General features: G+C 38.8%; 1 protein-coding gene across 1 annotated transcript; it reads left to right on the top strand.

The window, feature by feature from the left end:
* The first annotated feature begins 3,626 nt into the window (after positions 1–3,626).
* Positions 3,627–18,182, top strand: tmem200ca (transmembrane protein 200C-a). Its single transcript, XM_084102031.1, has 4 exons — positions 3,627–3,815; positions 10,023–10,218; positions 13,306–14,910; positions 18,043–18,182. The coding sequence occupies exon 3, from the start codon at positions 13,327–13,329 to the stop codon at positions 14,863–14,865; it is 1,539 nt and encodes a 512-aa protein (XP_083958157.1). The 5' UTR covers positions 3,627–3,815; positions 10,023–10,218; positions 13,306–13,326; the 3' UTR covers positions 14,866–14,910; positions 18,043–18,182.
* The last annotated feature ends 2,705 nt before the right edge of the window (positions 18,183–20,887 follow it).

Raw genomic sequence — 20,887 nt, 5'->3', positions numbered from 1 at the left:
ATGACCCCATGATGGGAACCTCTAAAAGAAGTGCCTGACAGAACACTTAAAGTTTCGTTATAGAACCTTCGAGAGGTTGTATGAGAGGTTTAAGGCTGCTAACATTAATTATGTGGTGTAATCATTAACAGTGTGTGTTTGATGCGTGTGATCGGCCGCTCGCTGAGGAAACACCCGAAGGCTCTTCATGCAAATGTGATAGAGAAACACGGCCACTTTAAAAGATGTTTAGTAAGAGAGAATAATAATGCAGCTGTTTCAGGAAATGTGAATATAATGAGAATATAAACATCGCTAACAGCAGCACATCGGCATAAATGCCATCAGAGGTTTCACAGCTGCTGAAGCACATGTGTTTGTCCGTGTTTCGGTGCAATCTAACGACGTTTTGTGATTGACAGTGTCCTTTAGTGTTCCTCCGCCGGACGCAGATGAAGATGTGAGTAGATCTGACAGGAAAACACTCGGGTTTGGTTTAACTGTAAAAGAGCTGAATCATCTTTCATTTCACTTGCTGTCTGGGAAATCTTCTGATATTATCATTTACTCACCCTGATGTTCAACACAAAGCAAGACAAACATTTATTTTCCAGTCAGTGGGGATCAGTGCTGTTTTGGACCCCACTGACTTCCATTACATGGACACATTCATCAGCAATATGTTATTTTGGAACGGTGCGAAGATGAGTAAATGATGACAGAATGATCATTTTTAATGAATTATTCCTTTAACGGTCCTTTGCTTCACTGTCGCTGGCGCAGGAAAGAAAATATGATTTTTACATGTTTGACTGTTACAGTTTTATTAGGTAACACAGTGTCCATGTTACATGTACTACCTATAATAGTAAATTATGCATAATTATATGCAACTAAATCAAACCCTAACCCTAAGTGAATGATGTTAATAAGTACTTAAATGTATCTTAAACTTAAGTGTAACCTATTTTAGTAACACTTTATTTTACAGTGTCCTTGTTACATTGGTATAACCAAATACTAAGTAGGCCTACATGTACTTAAAGTCCCCCTGTGGTGAAAATCCAGCTTTTAATGTTGTTTATGTGTCTATGTGGTGTTTTTAATACGCTTTAAGACAAACCATGTGTAAATTCATAAGTTGACTCCATTGCTGAGTATTTCCTCCTTAAAACTGCAGTGAACCAAAGACAGTCTCAAAAACACGCTTTGAAATCGCTGGTGTTTCTGACGTCACAAACTACCTTGTAACCAATCAGATCAACGTGTGATCGTCAACCAGTGGATCTCTGAGCTGAGTGAGTGAGTGAGTGAGTGAGTGGAGGCGGGGCTCATTTGCAAATTCATAGAACCGCGCATACTAAATGAGGCAAGGGTGTCGAGTTACATTCAAGATAAAGAATTTTAAAGAAAATAAAAAAAAGATAAAGAAAAAACGTTTAAATATGTAATTTTGAGTTTTAAGGGATACAATTATTGACTATCATTGTACTTCATATTGATACATAATGACACTGTAATACTGACACCTTAAAATAAAAAGTCAGGTTCTGGTAAAATGTGTGACATTTATGTAAAATTCAACCTCAGTTCATCTTAATGCATGTGTTTTTATTGTGTTTTTGTATTTACCTGCAACTGATATTGAAAAAATATGATGCTATTAGTTCCCAATATAATCCTGATTTTAGACCGTCTTGTGACAACTAGCCCCAGTCTTATGTGTTTAGCACTTGCAGAATGTTATAACCAGTTTTATTTTCCATTTGAGCAGTGAACGAACGCTTGTTCTGGGAATAACCCTCTGGTCAGAGTCGGCCCGGATCGCTAAGGATTGGTTGGGATTACGGGAGAATTTGATGACGCAGGTCTTTCCTAAAATCCTGTGGGAATCAGATCCGTTCACTGAAGTGGGAGAGGGAAGACGTGTCCCAGATCCCAGAGGAGAGCTGGAGCTTGTTAAAGGCACTCGGCCATCGCTGAGCGTTTCCGAACACTCTGTTCCTTGATTGTGTCTTCAGGCGAGACGTGGAGAAACTTCAAAGACCGGGAAGGTTTGGCTTAATAAGCATCCGAGGATCTCCGCGGACTCAACCTTCTCAGCTCCGAGCGTTTCATCTTTGCTGAGCTGAGCTTTCCAGTTCTGAGCTAAAGGAAGCTCTCTGGGTGATTATTAGGGATAATGAAGAGTTATCAATCAAATATGCTGTCAAGTATACAGACAATGCTAAATGTGTTATTGCATTCCACAGCATCCATTAACTCTATTCATACACTCTTAAAAACAAAGAGGGTTTTCACTATGAAGCCATTTCTGCTTCCCCAAAGAACCAATCAGTGATCAGCTTTTAAAAGAACAATTTTTTCTTATGTGAAGAATATTTTAATAATCTAAATGACTTTTTTTTCACTATAAATAACCTTTTGTGCAATGGATTATGTTTATAAAGATTATTCATGAAACCAAACAAAGAATCTTTATTCTTATAGATTGAATAGCGCTTTGTTTCAAAGAAGCTTCACAGTGATAAACAGGAAAATAAAAGTGTTAAAGTTGCATTAATCAGGGTTAATAAGTGAAGAAAAATATCCATATTTATAACTTTATAGACTATAATCACTGGCTTCCGGTAACGGTCGACCGCCAGTTTAGTTCCGGTGGAAGAGAGACTGACCCCGTGCATGACGAGTGACCTCTGACCCCACGCATGACGAGTGACCTCTGACCCCACGCATGACGAGTGAGCTCTGACTCGACGAGTGACCTCTGACCTCTGTTGCTTTTCCAACTAAACCCTTCCCAATCGCTGGGTTAGATCCGTTAAGATGATTATTGATCTTTGGCTTGACCTGTTAATGTTCTTGATTTAACCCTATACGCTCCTCTCCCAACAGATGCTTACAAACAATTGCATTTAACGAGCTGATCAGTGTTTTATTTATCATGCATTGAAATATTTGCTAGTCACTCATCCTTGCTCAAACACGGGAATGTTCCTCTAGTTCAGAAAGACTAATAAGTAGGCTCCCACAATCTTGATGTTTTAAATATGGCTATAAAGTATTTTTTTGGACATTGTATTCTTTTAAGAATCCTGGATGTACTTAGAGACCCTTACAAAGTACTGCATATGTCTTCCTTTGCCATTGTACTTTTGTTTTCACTGGTGAATTTCATGTTTTGATGTTTAAGGTTCTGGTTCTCTTATGAACATGTTCCAAATGCCGCATGAATATTTTGTTTTTGTTTTTCTTGCATATGACCAACAGGAAGTGAGTGGCACGACGCGAAAAAAATGAACTTGTCGCATCGCGCAGGTAAACGCGCGTCACCATCTCTCTCTCTCTCTCTCTCTCTCTCTCTCTCTCTCTCTCTCTCTCTCTCTCTCTCTCTCTGCTGACGGGCTCTGATGGCGTTTAACGCGCGTTTGAGCATCACGAGCGCCGTCATTCATGGGGTTAAACAGTGTAGAAGGCAATTATTCAAATCCTGCAGCACTTCCACCGGATTCGGGCTGTGGTATCATAGCAACAACACCCGAGAAGCAGACACACACACACACACACACACACACTAGAGAGACTCAGCATCCGAACCCGAAGCGCAAAACTCTCCGGATCAGAAGCCCGCGCGCGCGACACTCCCCACAGGAGAAGAGCGCGAGACGAGCGCGCGCGCGAGTAAACGGCTGAGAAGGAGCGCGGGAATATTCCTGACTGGAAATACTGGAAATAACGAACTTATTTATTTCCACCTAAGCGCAAAATGTTCTCTTCCGAAGGGAGAAAGTTTTCGTTTAATTGCCCGAATACGAATTTGTTAGCCATATTTGACGGTAAGCGATCGTTTATTGTTCATCTCACTGTGTCGGTGGAGTAGATAATATGCTTTATCGATGAATGATATAAATGATGAATATATCAACGCGTGACTGGCTATCTCCAGTGTTTTAATGTATTTTTAGGGCTCGTTAAATGTACCGAATGTCACGAGCTGTTACGCATGTTATTTTCTACGCATAAACCCCCTGATTTTCCAGTTTCTGTTCAGTTTTACGTTCATTTTTGAAAAGCAGGCTGTTTTAAATTACCTTTATTCGTTATTTCGTTTAATTCCTTCGTCAGAAAAGCCCTTTAATAGAAGCATGTAGCAGTAGCTCATTTTCAAAATCACCATTTTATGTGCAAATAACACTAAAACTCTAATATTTACATTTGCATTCGCCTCTTTTCACGATGCCCGTGTCTTTATTGAGATAAGAAGCGTTTGAATTTTTTGGTAACATCACAGAAAACTGTTATACACGAACATTGAGCTTAATTGACTATAAATCTCCTCATTATTGAATATCACTGACCTGTTAGGAAACACTGAAGAGTAGGTGGGTTATTCATTATTGATTATTATTGATTTGAAGGACTGAAAACCGTATATCTGTACTAACACTGAGGTGAACCTGTCAATGTTTCAGGTTTAAAAGGCTCTCAGGTCATATATGATCAATGCGTGTTATGTTCTGTGTATTTGACTGTTAAAACCTTTCTTTTAAAGGTCTTAGGTCTTCTAATATAAAACGTACCTGTAAATAAATTTCAGTCAATCACCACCAATTAATTTCACCAGTTAGGTTATTAAAAACCTTGAAGATCTTCCAGGTAGAGACAGTGTCAGGTATACAGTTGACTTTGTGCTGAATGAGGACAGTGTTTTCTGCATGTAGTTTGTTACATCACTGTTTCCAGTCAGTGCAATAATGAATGCAGAAATGCATGAGATGTTTGTGATATCAGAGCTCATTAATGCATCCAAAGTGCATGAGAACATGTTCAAGCTGACCAGTCTCTCACAACCAAAATATCTGGAATACCCAGTGCAGCGTAAAGTGATTGACATGCATTAACTGCAGATCCTCATGCAACAGAACTGGCGTATTTATGCTGTAAACCACTAAGTGGTTCTCTCTTACATTAGAGACGACAGCCGGTTGAAACAAACCCCTTTATTGATGCACCATAATGACTAGAGGGATTTGATGCAACTGGACTCACATTAAAGCGCAGATTCCTTATTATAATCCAGATCCGCATTAGAGACCAGATCCTTCTTTAGTCCGGGTCAGTATGGGCTGCATATTTAATTTAATGCAAATGATAATGAAACTGTGGAGGGATTGATTGATTCAAAGTCAAATGTAAGGTCCACAACCTTTTTGCCCTCTAGAATTTGTTTTGGAAAACATATTTTCAATGAACAAGTAAACTCTATTGAATAAACAGCGCGTCTGTCCCTCGCAGTCATTAGTTTCAATTAAACATGTCAATAGCAGTTATACAGGTGTTGTTCAGCACAGGTGATCCAAACCTAATCTAGTTTGTAGTTTCTTGGAGCTTTATTGATTGTATAACAAGACTGCAACTCACACATAGTATAAACCAAATCTAGGAGGAAAAGCAGCCTTTGTGAACCGCATATTATTCATTTCCCACTATAAATGAATGTCAGCTGCATATGCTTGGTGGAAATGTGTGGAGTGTTATTTGTTGACTTGTGCGCCCCGTGTTTCGGATGGTAATAGCCGTCATTTCTGGCTCCATTACCTTTATGTTTCTCTGCACTGACTGCATGAGGATGGAAGTCATATTTCTTTTACGTCTCTGTAGTTTTACACGCAAATTGATTCTGACAGTCTTGTGCGAACGCTGTCATTTTGTGTTTTGTCCTCATGATGTTTATTTTCATCTCCGCTGCCCTTCATCCAGCCCTTCAGATATGAATGTAAAGGTCATTGTGATCCATAAATCCTTCTCGCCCGTGTTTGAGATGTCAATTGATGTGTGAAGTCTCTGTGGATCCCGCCGCTCGTTTCTCTGTTCGCGCGGATCATCTGCTGTTTGCTTTGATGTGGAAGGATTCGCACACACCTTTGAACTCGCGCGGCCTGCGTGATCTTCTGTTTATCTGGACCGGCAGAGCGTTTTCAGCTTTATTTGATTAAACGTTGAGTCTTTCATTGCCAAACACTCTCAGGAATTCATCAAATCTATAAATCTTTGTGGTTGGAAATATAGAAGCAGTGCCAACACAGAAATCTGGGAGCCTTGTTTCTTAAAAGCAGTGTGTTTTGTAACGTCAGCATCAGTGTGTTGAATTGTTAAAGAGGACCTATAATGCCCTTAAAGTCTTGATGATGTTTCAGGCTCTACTAGAACAGGTTTTCCTGCTTGAATGTTGATTATTCTCCTCATATTCTCCATTGTTGCGGCTCCTCTCTTCCCAGTCTGTCAGTAACGCTCTGTTTACTTCCTGTCTCTATGAAGCCCCTCCTTCTGAAAAGCACACTGTGCTCTGATTGGTCGGCTGGAGCAGTGTGTTGTGATTGGGCGAGCGCTTTGAGCGTGTTTGGGAAATGTCCCGCCCCTTTCCATAACTGCCAGTTTAACACACTACTAACTAACTCAACCAGGCCCCGCCCCTTTATTCTGCGCATTAATTATTATAATGAGGAATATTGTGACGTGTTCGTTCCCGGAAGAAACTCAAGACTACAATGGAGGCGTTTCAGGAGTTCAGGAACACTGACACTGATATAGAGAAGAGCTGGAGCTTCTTCATGATCAAACAGCAACATCAGTATACATTACATTATGAGACGTAACATAATGTTCAAATAATGACTGACCGCAGATCCATGTAATGCATTTACTCTAGTAGAAATCTTTTTAATCCAATTAGCAATAGTTTTTTCTGCATTTATTAAGACTGACTTGTGGCGATGAAGGTTTTCAGTGAAATGATGTGGTGCTTCTAGAATGTTCACGGACAAACAACCAATCGGAATATTTATGTCATTAAATATTCATGAGCATTGTTCAGCCATATGCACTAGACCATAGTCTTTTGTCTCAATGTCTGATGAAAATATGATGAAGAAACACTATTATGATGCTTGCTGTATGTTTCAGATGACAAATCTTGGCTATGTGATTGATTATATTGCAAAATAGGGTAACACTTTATTTTACAGTGTCCTTGTTAAATGTGTTACATGTACTTACCATAGCAATAACAGTAAATTATGCATAATTACATGCAACTAACCCTCAACCAAACCCTAAACCTACTCAAACGCTATACATTAATATTACTCAGTACTTCAATATATAATTACACTGTAACAATGACACCTTATGTAACCCAAAACTGTAAACAGTTATATATGATCTAATGTTGTATCTAATGTATATATCCAACTTTATTCACATTTACATATACTCATGTAAAGCTGTATATGCTCAACTATACATATAGTGAATCTAAACCGCCTGATTTTTTTAGTTGCATCATAAATGTAACTATAGTCGGCCAGTTCTGTTTATAAAGTTGCATATATACAGTATAAGTATATCCAACATGATCTGCATACAGGACACTCGTGTAAAGCAATATATGCTAATTATAAAACCTCAGCTGATTGTTTATATCATTGCAAAATGTAACTATACTGTCGCACAGCTCTAATCTGCTAAATGCAACTATAAGGCATGAAGATATTAAGATATTATAAACATTAACATCATAATTTTCTGTACAGCTGCTTTGAAGCTGTGTGTGTGTGTGTGTGTGTGTGTGTGTGTGTGAAATGTGCTGTACAAGTGAATTTGTCTTGATTTAAAGACGTGACCAGCCATAAACCTTAAGCATTACATTTAGTGCAGGTCCATAAACGCTTATTACTGATGTGTTTGATGACTGGAGGGAATGGGAATATTTCTCCTGTACTTTTCCTGACTGTGTTGTGATCCAGTGGGACGTCAGACGCCAAACACTGAGGGATGTAACAGTGCACCATCATTCACCCGCCGTTAGCGCCGTCCGAGAGAAAAGCACGAGTAAAACCACACGTTTTCTAGAGTCGAAGCTGAATAAAGTCAGTTCTGCTCACGACTGACGAGAACATGTGATTACATGTTTACTCTCATCGGGTTTATGAAGCCTGGAGGGTCGTTATCATGTCAGATCTGCTGATTCATGTTAAATCAATGTCTAATGTGTTGAGGGACTTTAACGAGCGCGAAGTGGCGGAGAGAAATGGACACTCAGTGAGTTTGCAGAAAGAAACTAATTCACTTTTCTCTTCTTTCCTCCCCTGATGATTCAGAACTAATGAACCGGTGCTGGAGACTCACATTTGTATTTTCCTCTGAAAGTCCCGTTTGGAAGACAATATAAAGATTTAATTGGTGCCATAAATTATTCTGCAGAAATGTTCACTGGTTCACTGCAAAGTCTTGTTTTGATTAAGAATATGAAATAAACAGAGAGTGTGTTATATACACCGGTGTCGGACTGGACAGCTTCTACACACTTTAATGAGGCTGTGTTTGGGTGAGACCCTTGAGAAAACACTCAGTAATTAATCTTTGGAAGTTTATTTAGAACGACACCATGAACTCAAGTCGGCATGAAAGTGAAGTTGCTCTCACCTTTTCTTCCCTGTTATGACGTACAGTCAAACCAGAATTTATTCAACATTCCTCACATTATCTCATTATGTTTATTCGCTATAAATGGTAATAAAATATGAGCAGAACTCAGTTGATATTTGACTGGTTTTGTCCGTCCTTCTGTTAGACTGTCTCACACATGAATTATGTTGAATATCTGTCAGCTGTTAAATTTAACTACACAATTAGATAATACCAGTTTAGCTCAACCAATCACCAAGCAATGCTTCATTGTGTTCAGTCTGTGTGTAAAAAGAGCATTAGCAATTAAAGACAAAATACTTCAGCAAAACATGATCAGCTCAAAGTGTCCGAATCATTTTTGGTCCCAATTTTACTGGTAGTCACTGAATGAAGAATTGTTGGGTATAATATGTCACAGTTTACTTTATTTTGCTCTCCTCACTTACATAAATGAACTATAGTGTCCTGATAGTAATAAAAAAAAAAAAACATATATATATCTGGTGTCTGAATAATTTTTGACTGTATTTCCAAGTGAAACACTTATGGAATAAGAACAAATGTGGGCAGGGCTTGATTGATTGGATGGTTGTGGTTTGCTATTGGTGGATCTCATGTGAGTGACAGGTTGCCCCGCCCTCATGCCAGTAAACATGTCATCAAAGAGCTGTCACTTATTCAGACATACAGTTGCATGTCACAACTGGTTACTTCTTTATTTGATCCCATATGAATTTAAAACTTTAATTCATTGTTATTTGATTGAATTTAATTGAATCTGACAGGACCTCGTGTTTTATTGGACTCTTTACGGGTGTAACGAAACCCTCATGTCACGATTCGATACATATCACGAAACTGAACTCACGATACGATATTATTACGATACTCAAAATATGATATGAAAATGCTAAATTTGATATTACATTGTGTGTGTAAATGAATAGTCTTGGACTTGGTGCTGAAACCCAAAGCACAGGACAATAGAGACACCAGGATAACAATATTCATGATTCTGAAGCTGAAAATACTGAATTATTCTAGACGAATATGCTTGATCTCTGTCACTGACTAGATATTTTTAAAATAATGTCGGCCACTTTTAACTGGTAACATCAGATATTTGGCATAATTATTACCCCATTGCATTATTATACATTATATAGTATTTTAATGTAGTACTGACACTAAAACTCTGAAAATATGAGTTTTTTCTCACAAAGTAATTTTCATTTTGGGTGAATATTGCGATATATTGTGACACGATATATTGTTACACCCCTAGGACTCATATTTTCAGCTGTAATCATATGTGCACCCAGCAACAAGACGCTTGTACCTGTTAGCCTGTCGCTCACTCGCGTTCCCACAGTTCGAGACAGAATCAGCTTTTATGTCAAATCAACACCAAACAGAAGAAACAGATGCTTTTCATCTTTCTGTTTGGAGTCTGAAGTGAATCATATCATCTGCCTCTGTCTCACACGGCTTCTGTTCTTCTTTCAGTCATGTGTCTGTGATCGCTGTGTGTGTTTGTGCTGCATTAACCCACACTATCCATATGGTGTTCGCAGGATCCAGCGTCTCGCTCCCACTCGGTGTGCCGGAGATCCCGACGAACACTCGCCCGGGACGGAGCTTCGTCGCGCCTGCTTTGTGTTCAAGCTCTCGCATGTTCAGCCTTCCAGATTTGACAGAGCTTTCATCGGGATAAATGAGCTTCTGGAACGTCCATCTGATGAAGAACCAATAGGAGCACGGCAAATGCTGGTGTGTGACATTCATTAAAAAAGGGTGATCAACAAAAATAAGTCTCTTCTGCTCACCAAGGCTGTATTTCTTTGATTAAAAATACTGGAAAATTGTGAAATATTTTTACTATTTAATATAACTGTTTTCTATGTGAATATATAGTAAAGTGTAATTTATTCCTGTGATCAAAGCTGAATTTTCAGCATCATTACTCCAGGCTTCAGTCTCGCATTAAATTGATCAAAAGTGACATTAAAGACATTTATAATGTTACAAAAGATTCTATTACAAATAAATGCTGTTCTTTTACTTTCTATTCATCAAAGAATCCTGAAAACTAAAATGTATCACAGTTTCCACAAAAACATGAACTGTTTTCAACATTGATAATAATCATAAATGTTTCCTGAGCATCAAATCATCATATTAGAATGATTTGTGAAGGATCATGTGACACTGAAGACTGGAGTAATGATGCTGAACATTCAGCTTTGATCACAGGAATAAATTACACTTTACTGTCAGGGGCGTAAATTTCATCTAAATGTTGGGGGGGACAATTAACATAACTTTCCTCAAGAGCAATTTTTGAAGGGGACACCAATAATACAGGCAAAATTGTACTTTCTATGGATATGTGTACACAGAGGAAAGCCTTACTACTATTATTAGTGTAGCATGGAGACCGTGCCATTATCCTTCTTTTCAAAGTTTCTCTCTGGTTCATTGAAAAAGCTGACTAAATTGACCAAAATATTCTTCATTGCTTTGTGAAATTGACAAAAAATGATCTCTATATTTTCAGGGATTTTATCGATAACGATATTTTGCTGAGTGTGTTATTGTGCTGGTAACTTGGCATGTTTAGGACTGCCGTGGACAGCCGACTCCTAAAGTTTTAGATATTCTTCATATTCTGTGTGGGGGTCAGTTCACAGCAGTGACAGAAATCATTTTTCCAATAAGTTTCAATAGATGTTTACCTTCATTGGCATTTTTATCTTTATAAATGTATTTTTAAACCTAATTATATGCATGCATCATCTTTTGTGTCAATTTCATACATTTAATTAAATTAAATTTAATTATAATAATAAGACACAATAGGGCTGTTACCAATCAAATTAAATAAGTATCAACAAAATATTTGCAATGGAGAGGAAACACAGAAGCTGCATTTGAAATGGCATTTAGATGCTTTTATTTACACAGACATAATGTTTTGTTTAAAACATAAAACGTTGAATATTGATATATAAAATTATTTAAAACATGAAAAGATCATGTAAATGTGGAATTAAAACCGCCAGTAGGTGGCAGCAATTCATTGGTAATGAGTGAGTCATTGAGATTCAACTGATTCGTTCAAAAAGCTGATTGATAATTCAGTAAGGAAATACCTCGTGTGTTTCTCAGAGACGCAAATACAGTGCTATGGCTTAGTTTTCAAATATTTTCGTTGGCGAAATAGAGTTAAAACAGGCAATATGGTGTCTAAAAGTAAACTTTTCATTTATCAATTTATTAAATCACATTTATTATCATGTTAATATCTGGAGAAAACTGCACTCTTTGTGTGATATTATATTAGATTAACTATATTAAATTATATAAACTGACTAAATCACACAGTGAAAGCGTGAAAATGTAAATGCGCACCTGCACTTGTCTAATCTACAAGACGTTAGGCCTACGCTACACGCATGTGTACACTTTATTGGTGTGTGTGAGGGAACGGTTTTAAACAATCGCGGTAAACGCACAGACTGTATAAAACAAGGTCACCAACATAGCGAGGCGGACTACATCGGTGACAAAAGTACATTGCTTATCATTACAATTTTTTTTTAAGTGAATAAAATAGCCTTGACTTACTGGAGTTTCACAACTGAAAAACCTTGTTCTCTCCCACTATTTGTGTTTCTGTTTGTGATGAGGTAAAATGGGAGCAGGCAGTGGACCAAAGCACTGTGAGGGAAGGGAGGGGGACTCAAAATGTTAAAACGTTTTTTTTTGTTTTTGTTTTTTGCCCCGTTTGCATTTTTATTGTTTTACTACTTAAACAGTTATTTTAAGTATATATCATTATATTATTTACAATACACATATTTTAATTATATTTTTAGGAGGGGACAACCCTCAGATAGGGGGGGTCCGGACCCCCCCGACCCCCCCGCGATTTCCGCCTATGTTTACTGTATATTCACATAGAAAACTATGGAAGCTTGTTTCCGCCACAGAATAAAACATTTTAAAAGATAATTGTGACTTTTTATCTCACAATTGCGAGTTTACATCTCGCAATTCTGACTTTATTTCTCAGAATTGCGTGTTATAAAGTCAGAATTGCGTGAAATAAAGTCGCAATTGCGTGTTATAAACTCACAATTGTGAGATATAAAGTCCAATTCTAAGGAAAAAAAAGACTTTTTTTTTTTACCTCAGAATAGTTTATATCTCACAATTCTGACTTTATAACACGCAATTGCGACTTTATTTCATGCAATTTTGACTTTGTATATCTCAGAATTGCGAGATATAAAGTCAGAATTGCGTGAAATAAAGTCGCAATTGCGTATTATAAAGTCAGAATTGCAAGAAAAAAAGTCAGAATTCTGACTTTATAACACGCAATTGCGACTTTATTTCACGCAATTCTGACTTTATCTCGCAATTCTGACTTTATAACGCAATTGCGACTTTATATCTCGCAATTCTGAGAAATAGAGTCAGAATTGCGAGATGTTAACTCGCAATTGTGAGATAAAAAGTCGAAATTATCTTTTAAAATGTTTTATTCTGTGACGGAAACAAGCTTCCATAAAAAACAGCTGATTTACATTCTAATAATATTTCACAATTTTTACTGCATTTTGGATCAAATAAATCCAGGCTTGAGCAGAAGAGACTTCTTTCAGAAACAGTAAAACTTTTCACCGGTAGTGTGTACGTATATATTTATGTGTTTTTGCTTGTGTTTAGCATTTATTATTATTATTTGTTGTAAATGGACATGCTATATGATAGATTTAGTGAGTATGTGTCTAGTTCTCATGGCTTTTCCAGCTCACACTAATGTTCACATGTTCTTCCCGTCTTTTCCAGGATGATTAATTGAGCTCCATCATGATTGCCACAGGGGGTCTTCTGCGAATATCTGCCCGGCGACAGGACTCCCTCCGCGCGAAGAACCGCGCCGAAAACAAGCGCAAGAGGAAAGCAAAGAAAAAGAGGAAGAACGAAGTGGTTGTGGTTAAAGGAAAGCTAAAGCTGTGTTCCATATCTGGACTGGTCGCTGCCATTGGGATTCTGGTGCTGCTGGTTGGCGTCGCAATGGCTGTGATGGGATACTGGCCCAAACCCAATCCACCGTATCCGGGATTGATGAACACATCGAGTGCTCTGAGGACTTACGAGAGCCGAGAATTAGTCAATGTGAGCGTCAGATGGGATCTGCTAGATAAAGTCTTCAGGAGCTATAATGGATCCAATGGGACTGCTGAGGTGCATTCGGCTAAGCTTGGAGCATTCACTACGTTTCTTAACAGATACTTGTATTCCGACAAGCTGAAGGTGTTCGGACCTTTAATCATGGGAATCGGGATCTTCCTATTCATTTGTGCGAATGCAGTACTTCACGAAAACAGAGACAAAAAGACCAAAATCATCAATCTAAGAGACATCTACTCAACGGTGATTGACATTCATAGTTTGCGGAGCAAGGAGCCCGGGCCGCTCAACGGTTTCGTGAACTACTGCCAATCGAAAGAGAACAAATCCCCGAATAAAGTCTCCTGGCCTTCTCCAGGCTCCGGTCGACACGACTCGAGTAGCACGATCCCATCCCGACGTCTGTCGACCACAATCCCACGAGTCTCTTCTTTGGACAAACAGAGCTTTACGGACACCGTCTACAGTATCTATCAAGATCAGAAACGAATCCCACCTGAGCTCAAACAATGGGAAACCAGAACAATCGTATCAACTTCGGTCAATGCGTTCACCCTGCCAATGATGAAGCTCAACAACCGAGGAGCGTCCGAAAGAAGGGGTTCGGATAAAACGGGAGAAGCCAAGGGAGAGTTTTTGGACGCCGAGGCCATCTGTAGACGCTTGGAGGATCTGGTGGCGTCTAGGACCATCACAAAGGCCAAAGTGGAACCGGCTCAAAGTCATCCGGAGCTTCCGCAGGACTCGGTGGAGGTTTATAGGAGTGTTGGAAGTTTGCAAGGAGCTCCTCGAGTTTCTTTGCAAGGATCCCAGGTTCAGTTGCTTCCACCGTGTTCTCCGGGCCGCAAAACCACAGGATCTCACCTGTCTTTAAGCGCTTTATCGGACTACTCCAGGTCTATTGATCTGGATATCTCATGTATTCCTTTGGACCGGCAGGTGCGATCGAGGCGTCTCAGTTGCCCTCGACTGGAGGGTCTCGGTAGCGGAGGCTACACCAAACTCGAGGGTCTTGGCGGCGAGTCCTTCGAGTCCACGGACAATGCCATGTTTAGTCGTGGGAGTTCTGTTGAGGTTTTGGAAAAGGACCTCAATCAGACGGACCAAGAGGAGAGTGGCGTGGTCAGACAATACTCAAAGAAACAAAAACTCATAATGGTTTCTCAATCGGACACTACTTTAGAGGATGTGGAAATGGACAGTGTAGAAATTTAACTCTGGGATTCGCTCTTGAGACTCTTGGCTGAGAGGAAACTAAAGGTACGGTCCCATTGGGGAAATTTGTTTAGAGAATTTTCCCAAGCGAAATCCAGTCATTTCAATGGGAATTGACGCGAATGGGAATTTCCCCACAAGGATTTCACATTGGTTGAGTCGAGGACCATCACAAAGGCCAAAGTGCAACCCTCATAAAGGCTAATTACATTTCTACAGTTAAATTCTAGTTAAACTTCTACTCTGTTCATTTGATGGTCCTCAGAAAGTAATTTCAGCGAATTTTCACAAGCGAAATCCAGTCATTTCAATGGGAATCGACTCGATTTGGAATGTCCCCACATGGATTTCGCATTGGTAGAGTCTAGGACCATCACATAGGCCACAAATTTCTACAGTTAAGTTCTAGTTACATTTCTACTCTGTCCATTTGATGGTCCTCAGAAAGTAATTTCAGCGAATTTTCACAAGCGAAATCCAGTCATTTCAATGGGAATTGACACGATTGGAAATTTCTCCACATGGATTTTGCATCGGTAGAGTCTAGGACCATCACATAAGCCACAAATTTCTACAGTTAAATTCTAGTTACATTTCTACTCTGTCCATTTGATGGTTCTCAGAAAGTAATTTCAGCAAATTTTCACAAGCGAAATCCAGTCATTTCAATGGGAATCGACGGGATTTGGAATTTCCCCACATGGATTTCACATTGGTAGAGCGATGTAGGAAGAACAGCTCACACAAGAAACTCCTTTATCATCTTTTCTGATGGTCAGATCGTTGCAAAATCTGCATGGGGAAATGTTTCGCCCTCACGTGGATTCCTACTGAAATGGCTGGATTTCGCTTGTGTAAATTCGCTAAACAACGCTAAATGCTACCGCACCTTAAAAGTAATTTCAGTGACATTACGAGCAGTGATGGTCTTCATAAAGTACTCAAAAGAGAGCAAACGTTGCCTGAAATGTTGTTAATATGTTAGACCCAAAGGTCAGTGTTTAATACTGTTTCCTCAAGGAACTACAAGCAAAAACCAGATGGGAAGTAAGTCTCAGACTTTCAGCATGATAGCACAGCTATGCTCCACTAGATTAAAAAAATTCCTTTATACTTCCAGTAGTAGAATATTCGTGGATGTTTAGTTTGTCGGTGAAGTTTGGCTGTCTGAGCAGCATGTTTTATACTGTCGTCTACTTGCACTTTTTTTAACCACCAAATTACTGATTATTTTTAGAAATTGACTTGATAGCAATATCTCATTTGAAATGTTCCCTGCTTGTGTGGGAAATATTTATGTTTGCATTTTTGAGATGTTGACTTACACTTGTATGCTCTCAGTTTTTACTTTGTATTATTATTATTTTTTTTGACTTGAACTCAAACGAACCTTGAGTCAAACCCAGACGTTAGTTAGCAAGCACAGTGGTTCATGTTGTTCAGTACTGTCTGAAATGTAATATCCATTACGGTATATTTAAAATATCATGAGACACTAGAGTTTTGGGGTCAATTAATTAAAGATTAATCAACAGTGTCTCTTTAAAGCGGGCCGAGGGAAGCATTAATGCTGCGTTCCATCCAAAAGCAGATGTTAGAATGAGAGAAAAAAAATCAAGTAACCTCCGAGGAAACAAGAGTTTAGAGTTAAAACTGATGGTTTTTAATGACTAATTTGGTACTAGAGTGTTTGTGTGATCTGAAACAGGTCCGTTGAACATGCACTGACTAACAATCACAGAGCACATACTATTACTGTTACTGTTCTATTTCGATTGGAACCTCGAGTGTTGTTCTATTTCGATTGGAACTTCGAGTGTTGTTCTATTTCGATTGGAACTTCGAGTGTTGTTCTATTTCGATTGGAACTTCGAGTGTTGTTCTATTTCGATTGGAACCTCGAGTGTTGTTCTATTTCGATTGGAACCTCGAGTGTTGTTCTATTTCGATTGGAACTTCTAGTGTTGTTCTATTTCGATTGGAACTTCGAGTGTTGTTCTATTTCGATTGGAACTTCGAGTGTTGTTCTATTTCGATTGGAACCTCGAGTGTTGTTCTATTTCGATTGGAACCTCGAGTGTTGTTCTATTTCGATTGGAACTTCTAGTGTTGTTCTATTTCGATTGGAACTTCGAGTGTTGTTCTATTTCGATTGGAACTTCGAGTGTTGTTCTATTTCGATTGGAACTTCGAGTGTTGTTCTATTTCGATAGGAACTTCAAGTGTTGTTCTATTTCGATTAGAACCTCGAGTGTTGTTCTATTTCGATTGGAACCTCGAGTGTTGTTCTATTTCGATTGGAACTTCAAGTGTTGTTCTATTTCGATTGGAACTTCAAGTGTTGTTCTATTTCGATTAGAACCTCGAGTGTTGTTCTATTTCGATTGGAACCTCGAGTGTTGTTCTATTTCGATTGGAACTTCGAGTGTTGTTCTATTTCGATTAGAACCTCAAGTGTTGTTCTATTTCGATTGGAACCTCAAGTGTTCTATTTCGATTGGAACTTCAAATGTTGTTCTATTTCGATTGGAACCTCAAGTGTTGTTCTATTTTGATTTGAACTTCAAATGTTGTTCTATTTTGATTTGAACTTCAAGTGTTGTTCTATTTCAAAATTCCAACTGTGAGTTGAATGGAACGCAGTTTGATCCACAGCTTGTGATGTTAATGAACAGACGCTCATGTGGGAGTTTGTCTTTGTTGAGGTGTTTAAATATAACTTTAAACTCTAAAAGCTTCCCTAGTAATTCAGTCATTTTGTCTCCATTTGCCTTTAATAGAACAGTCAGATTCTGCTAATTAATAAACATACTGAATGCAACTGAAAACAATAGCAAGCATCATCTCAAACTGCTCCTGTATCTGACTCTGTCTAGTTAAACACACTCTTAAAAATGAAGCTTCCCCAAAGAACCGTTCAGTGATCAGTTTGTAAAAGAATTATTATTCTTTTCTTAGTGTGAAGAACATTTAAAAATCTAAAGAAGCTTTTCCCACTATAAAGACCTTTCGTGAAATTGGAAAAAGTTTCATTGATGTTAAGCTTTATTTGTAAGAGTGTGTTTGATACTCCATGGTGTGTGTTCCTGATATGGTGTCAGTGAAGTCATCCGTTTACAGATATGATGGTCCTGAAATATGTATCTCTCTGTGTGTGTGAATGTCATTATCCTGTAGAAGAGCAAGTCATCATTCACACTAGACGGCCAGTGGAGAGTTCGAGAGCAGCAGAAGCTGTCTTCAGGGCGTTGAGGGATTCCTCCTGTGTGTCGTTCATGTCTGAATACACTGGACAAAATATTAAACTCACAATTTACAAAGATTAAAGCATATAGTTTTCTTTAATCCCGATGAGCTGAACTTGAGATCGCTCCTCTGCTCTGATGAGTGGATCTGATCTCAGGTGCTGCACTAACGTGGAAAAACTGACATTTCCTTATTTAACTCTTTTAATTTAAGCATGTTTTCTTTTAAAAGTCTCAATATAACTTTCCATCCCGTCAGTCCTGATGACATCATCCTGCAGGAAGTGACATCATTTTGGAGGGAAAACCACAGTATGAACATCAGTAAGTATTATTAATGGATTAATGGATTTGACGGATTCTGGGATGTTTATTTGGTCTAAGATTTTAAGTACCTGTATGACACAAATCAACATTTCAAAATATTATTAAAATATGAATATGATCTCCTAGCTGACGTCATGTGCCTCAAACATGGAGGTGTTCTCAGAACTGACAGTTATGAACAAACTTTCTTCCAGAAATGTTAATAGGACATTCATTCAACATTATCTGGTCTTTAATAATGTTCTCACAAACATTATTCATGGAACTTTTTTTCTGAAACGTTTTAGTTGGACGTTCGTCTAACATTTATAAATGTTACTACTTGTTTCAGAACGTTCAAAAATACCATTCCATAATGTTCCTTAAATGTTCCAATATCCCTTAAAACTCATCTTTGATCACTAAAATGACATTTAAGCGTTTTTTCCTTAAAATATCTTGAATGTAACTCGACACCCTTGCCTCATTTAGTATTCGCAGTGCTATGAATATGTAAATGAGCCCCGCCTCCACTCACTCACTCAGCTCAGAGATCCACTGGTTGACGATCACACGTTGATCTGATTGGTTACAAGGTAGTTTGTGACGTCAGAAACACCAGCGATTTCAAAGCGTGTTTTTGAGACTGTCTTTGGTTCACTGCAGTTTTAAGGAGGAAATACTCAGCAATGGTGTCGACTTATGAATTTACACATGGTTTGTCTTAAAGCGTATTAAAAACACCACATAGACACATAAACAACATTAAAAGCTAGATTTTCTTCGATGCGTATATGAACAGACTTCCCAGTCAAGTATAACGAATAAGGGATTCCGATGGAGGTTTCATGTTTCTCTTGTGTTGTTTGACGTGATGTTCTTCCTCTGTTCTTTTATACTGGTTTTGAATAATCCCTGTAATGCCTAAAATTGCAATAAAAAAACCTTGATTTTCTCCACAGGGGAACTTTAAATGTTCAAAAAACTGGACGTTTTGTACATTCAGAGAACATTCCGAAATAATGTTTTCATGACTTAATGGGAACATTTTGGTAGATTTTGGTAGCTGGGAACATCCTGAGTCAGTGCTTACAGTGAAACACTTCTGAAAGTATTAACCCATTAATGTGTAACACATTTTAGTCAGCATGTTTGTGACCTCCAGAGCTTTTCAGATATAACCTTCTGTCTCTCTCTCTCTCTCACGAACACACACTCTCTCTCTCTCTCTCTCTCTCTCTCTCTCCTCTCTCTATCTCCTCTCTCTCTCTCTCTCACTAACACACACTCTCTCTCTCTCTCTCTCTCTCCTCTCTCTATCTCCTCTCTCTCTCTCTCCCCTCTCTCTCTCTCTCTCACTAACACACACACTCTCTCTCTCTCTCTCTCTCTCCTCTCTCTCTCTCTATCTCCTCTCTCTCTCTCTCTCTCTCTCTCTCTCTCTCCTCTCTCACTCTCACTCTCCCCTCTCTCTCTCCCTCTCTCTCTCTCCCTCTCTCTCTCTCTCCTCTCTCTCTCTCTCCCCTCTCTCTCTCTCTCTCTCCCTCTCTCTCCTCTCTCCTCTCTCTCTTTCTCTCCCTCTCTCTCCTCTCTCTCTTTCTCCTCTCTCTCTCTCTCCTCTCTCTCTCTATCTCTCTCTCCCCTCTCTCTCTATCTCTCTCTCTCTCTCTCTCTCTCTCTCTCTCCTCTCTCCCTCCCTCCCTCTCTCTCTCTCTCTCCCTCTCTCTCTCGGATCTGTGTTTCCCGGGATCAATACTGCTGCAGTTTGGCTCTCGTTCTCATGTGTTGTTGTGTGATTTATGCAGCACTTTCCTCTGTTTTATTCAGACTGTCTGGCTCTTGCTTTAGGTGAAGTATTGTTCTGTTCAGAGCTGTAATACTATAATGAGTCTGACGCCATTAGAGCGAGAATAATTAGCACCGTTTCACATAAACAGAACAAGATTTACTGAAGAAAGTAAGTGCTGTTTATACATGTACAGTGTGTGTGGTTGTCAGGGTGTTGCTATGCAGTTCTTTAGCAGGTTCATTTACAGGTTCTAGAGCAGTGGTTCTATGAGAACCCTATAATATATATATACAGTGGGGAGAACAAGTATTTGATACACTGCCGATTTTGCAGGTTTTCCCCCTTACAAAGCATGTAAAGGTCTAATTTTTATCATAGGTACACTTCAACTGTGAGAGACGGAATCTACAAAAATCCAGAAAATCACATTTTATGATTTTTAAATAATTAATTTGCATTTTATCGCATGACATAAGTATTTGATTACCTACCAACCAGTAAGAATTCCGGCTCTCGCAGACCTGTTAGTTTTTCTTTAAGAAGCCCTCCTGTTCTCCACTCATTACCTGTATAAAAGACACCTGTCCACACACTCAATCAAACAGACTCCAACCTCTCCACAATGGCCAAGACCAGAGAGCTGTGTAAGGACATCAGGGATAAAACTGTAGACCTGCACAAG

The sequence above is a fragment of the Abramis brama genome, assembly GCF_963993115.1.
Source record: "Abramis brama genome assembly, chromosome: 24".
NCBI classification, from domain to species: Eukaryota; Metazoa; Chordata; class Actinopteri; order Cypriniformes; family Leuciscidae; genus Abramis; species Abramis brama.
Note: the sequence above shows the minus strand (reverse complement) of the source record. Positions and strands in the feature narration are given on the sequence as shown.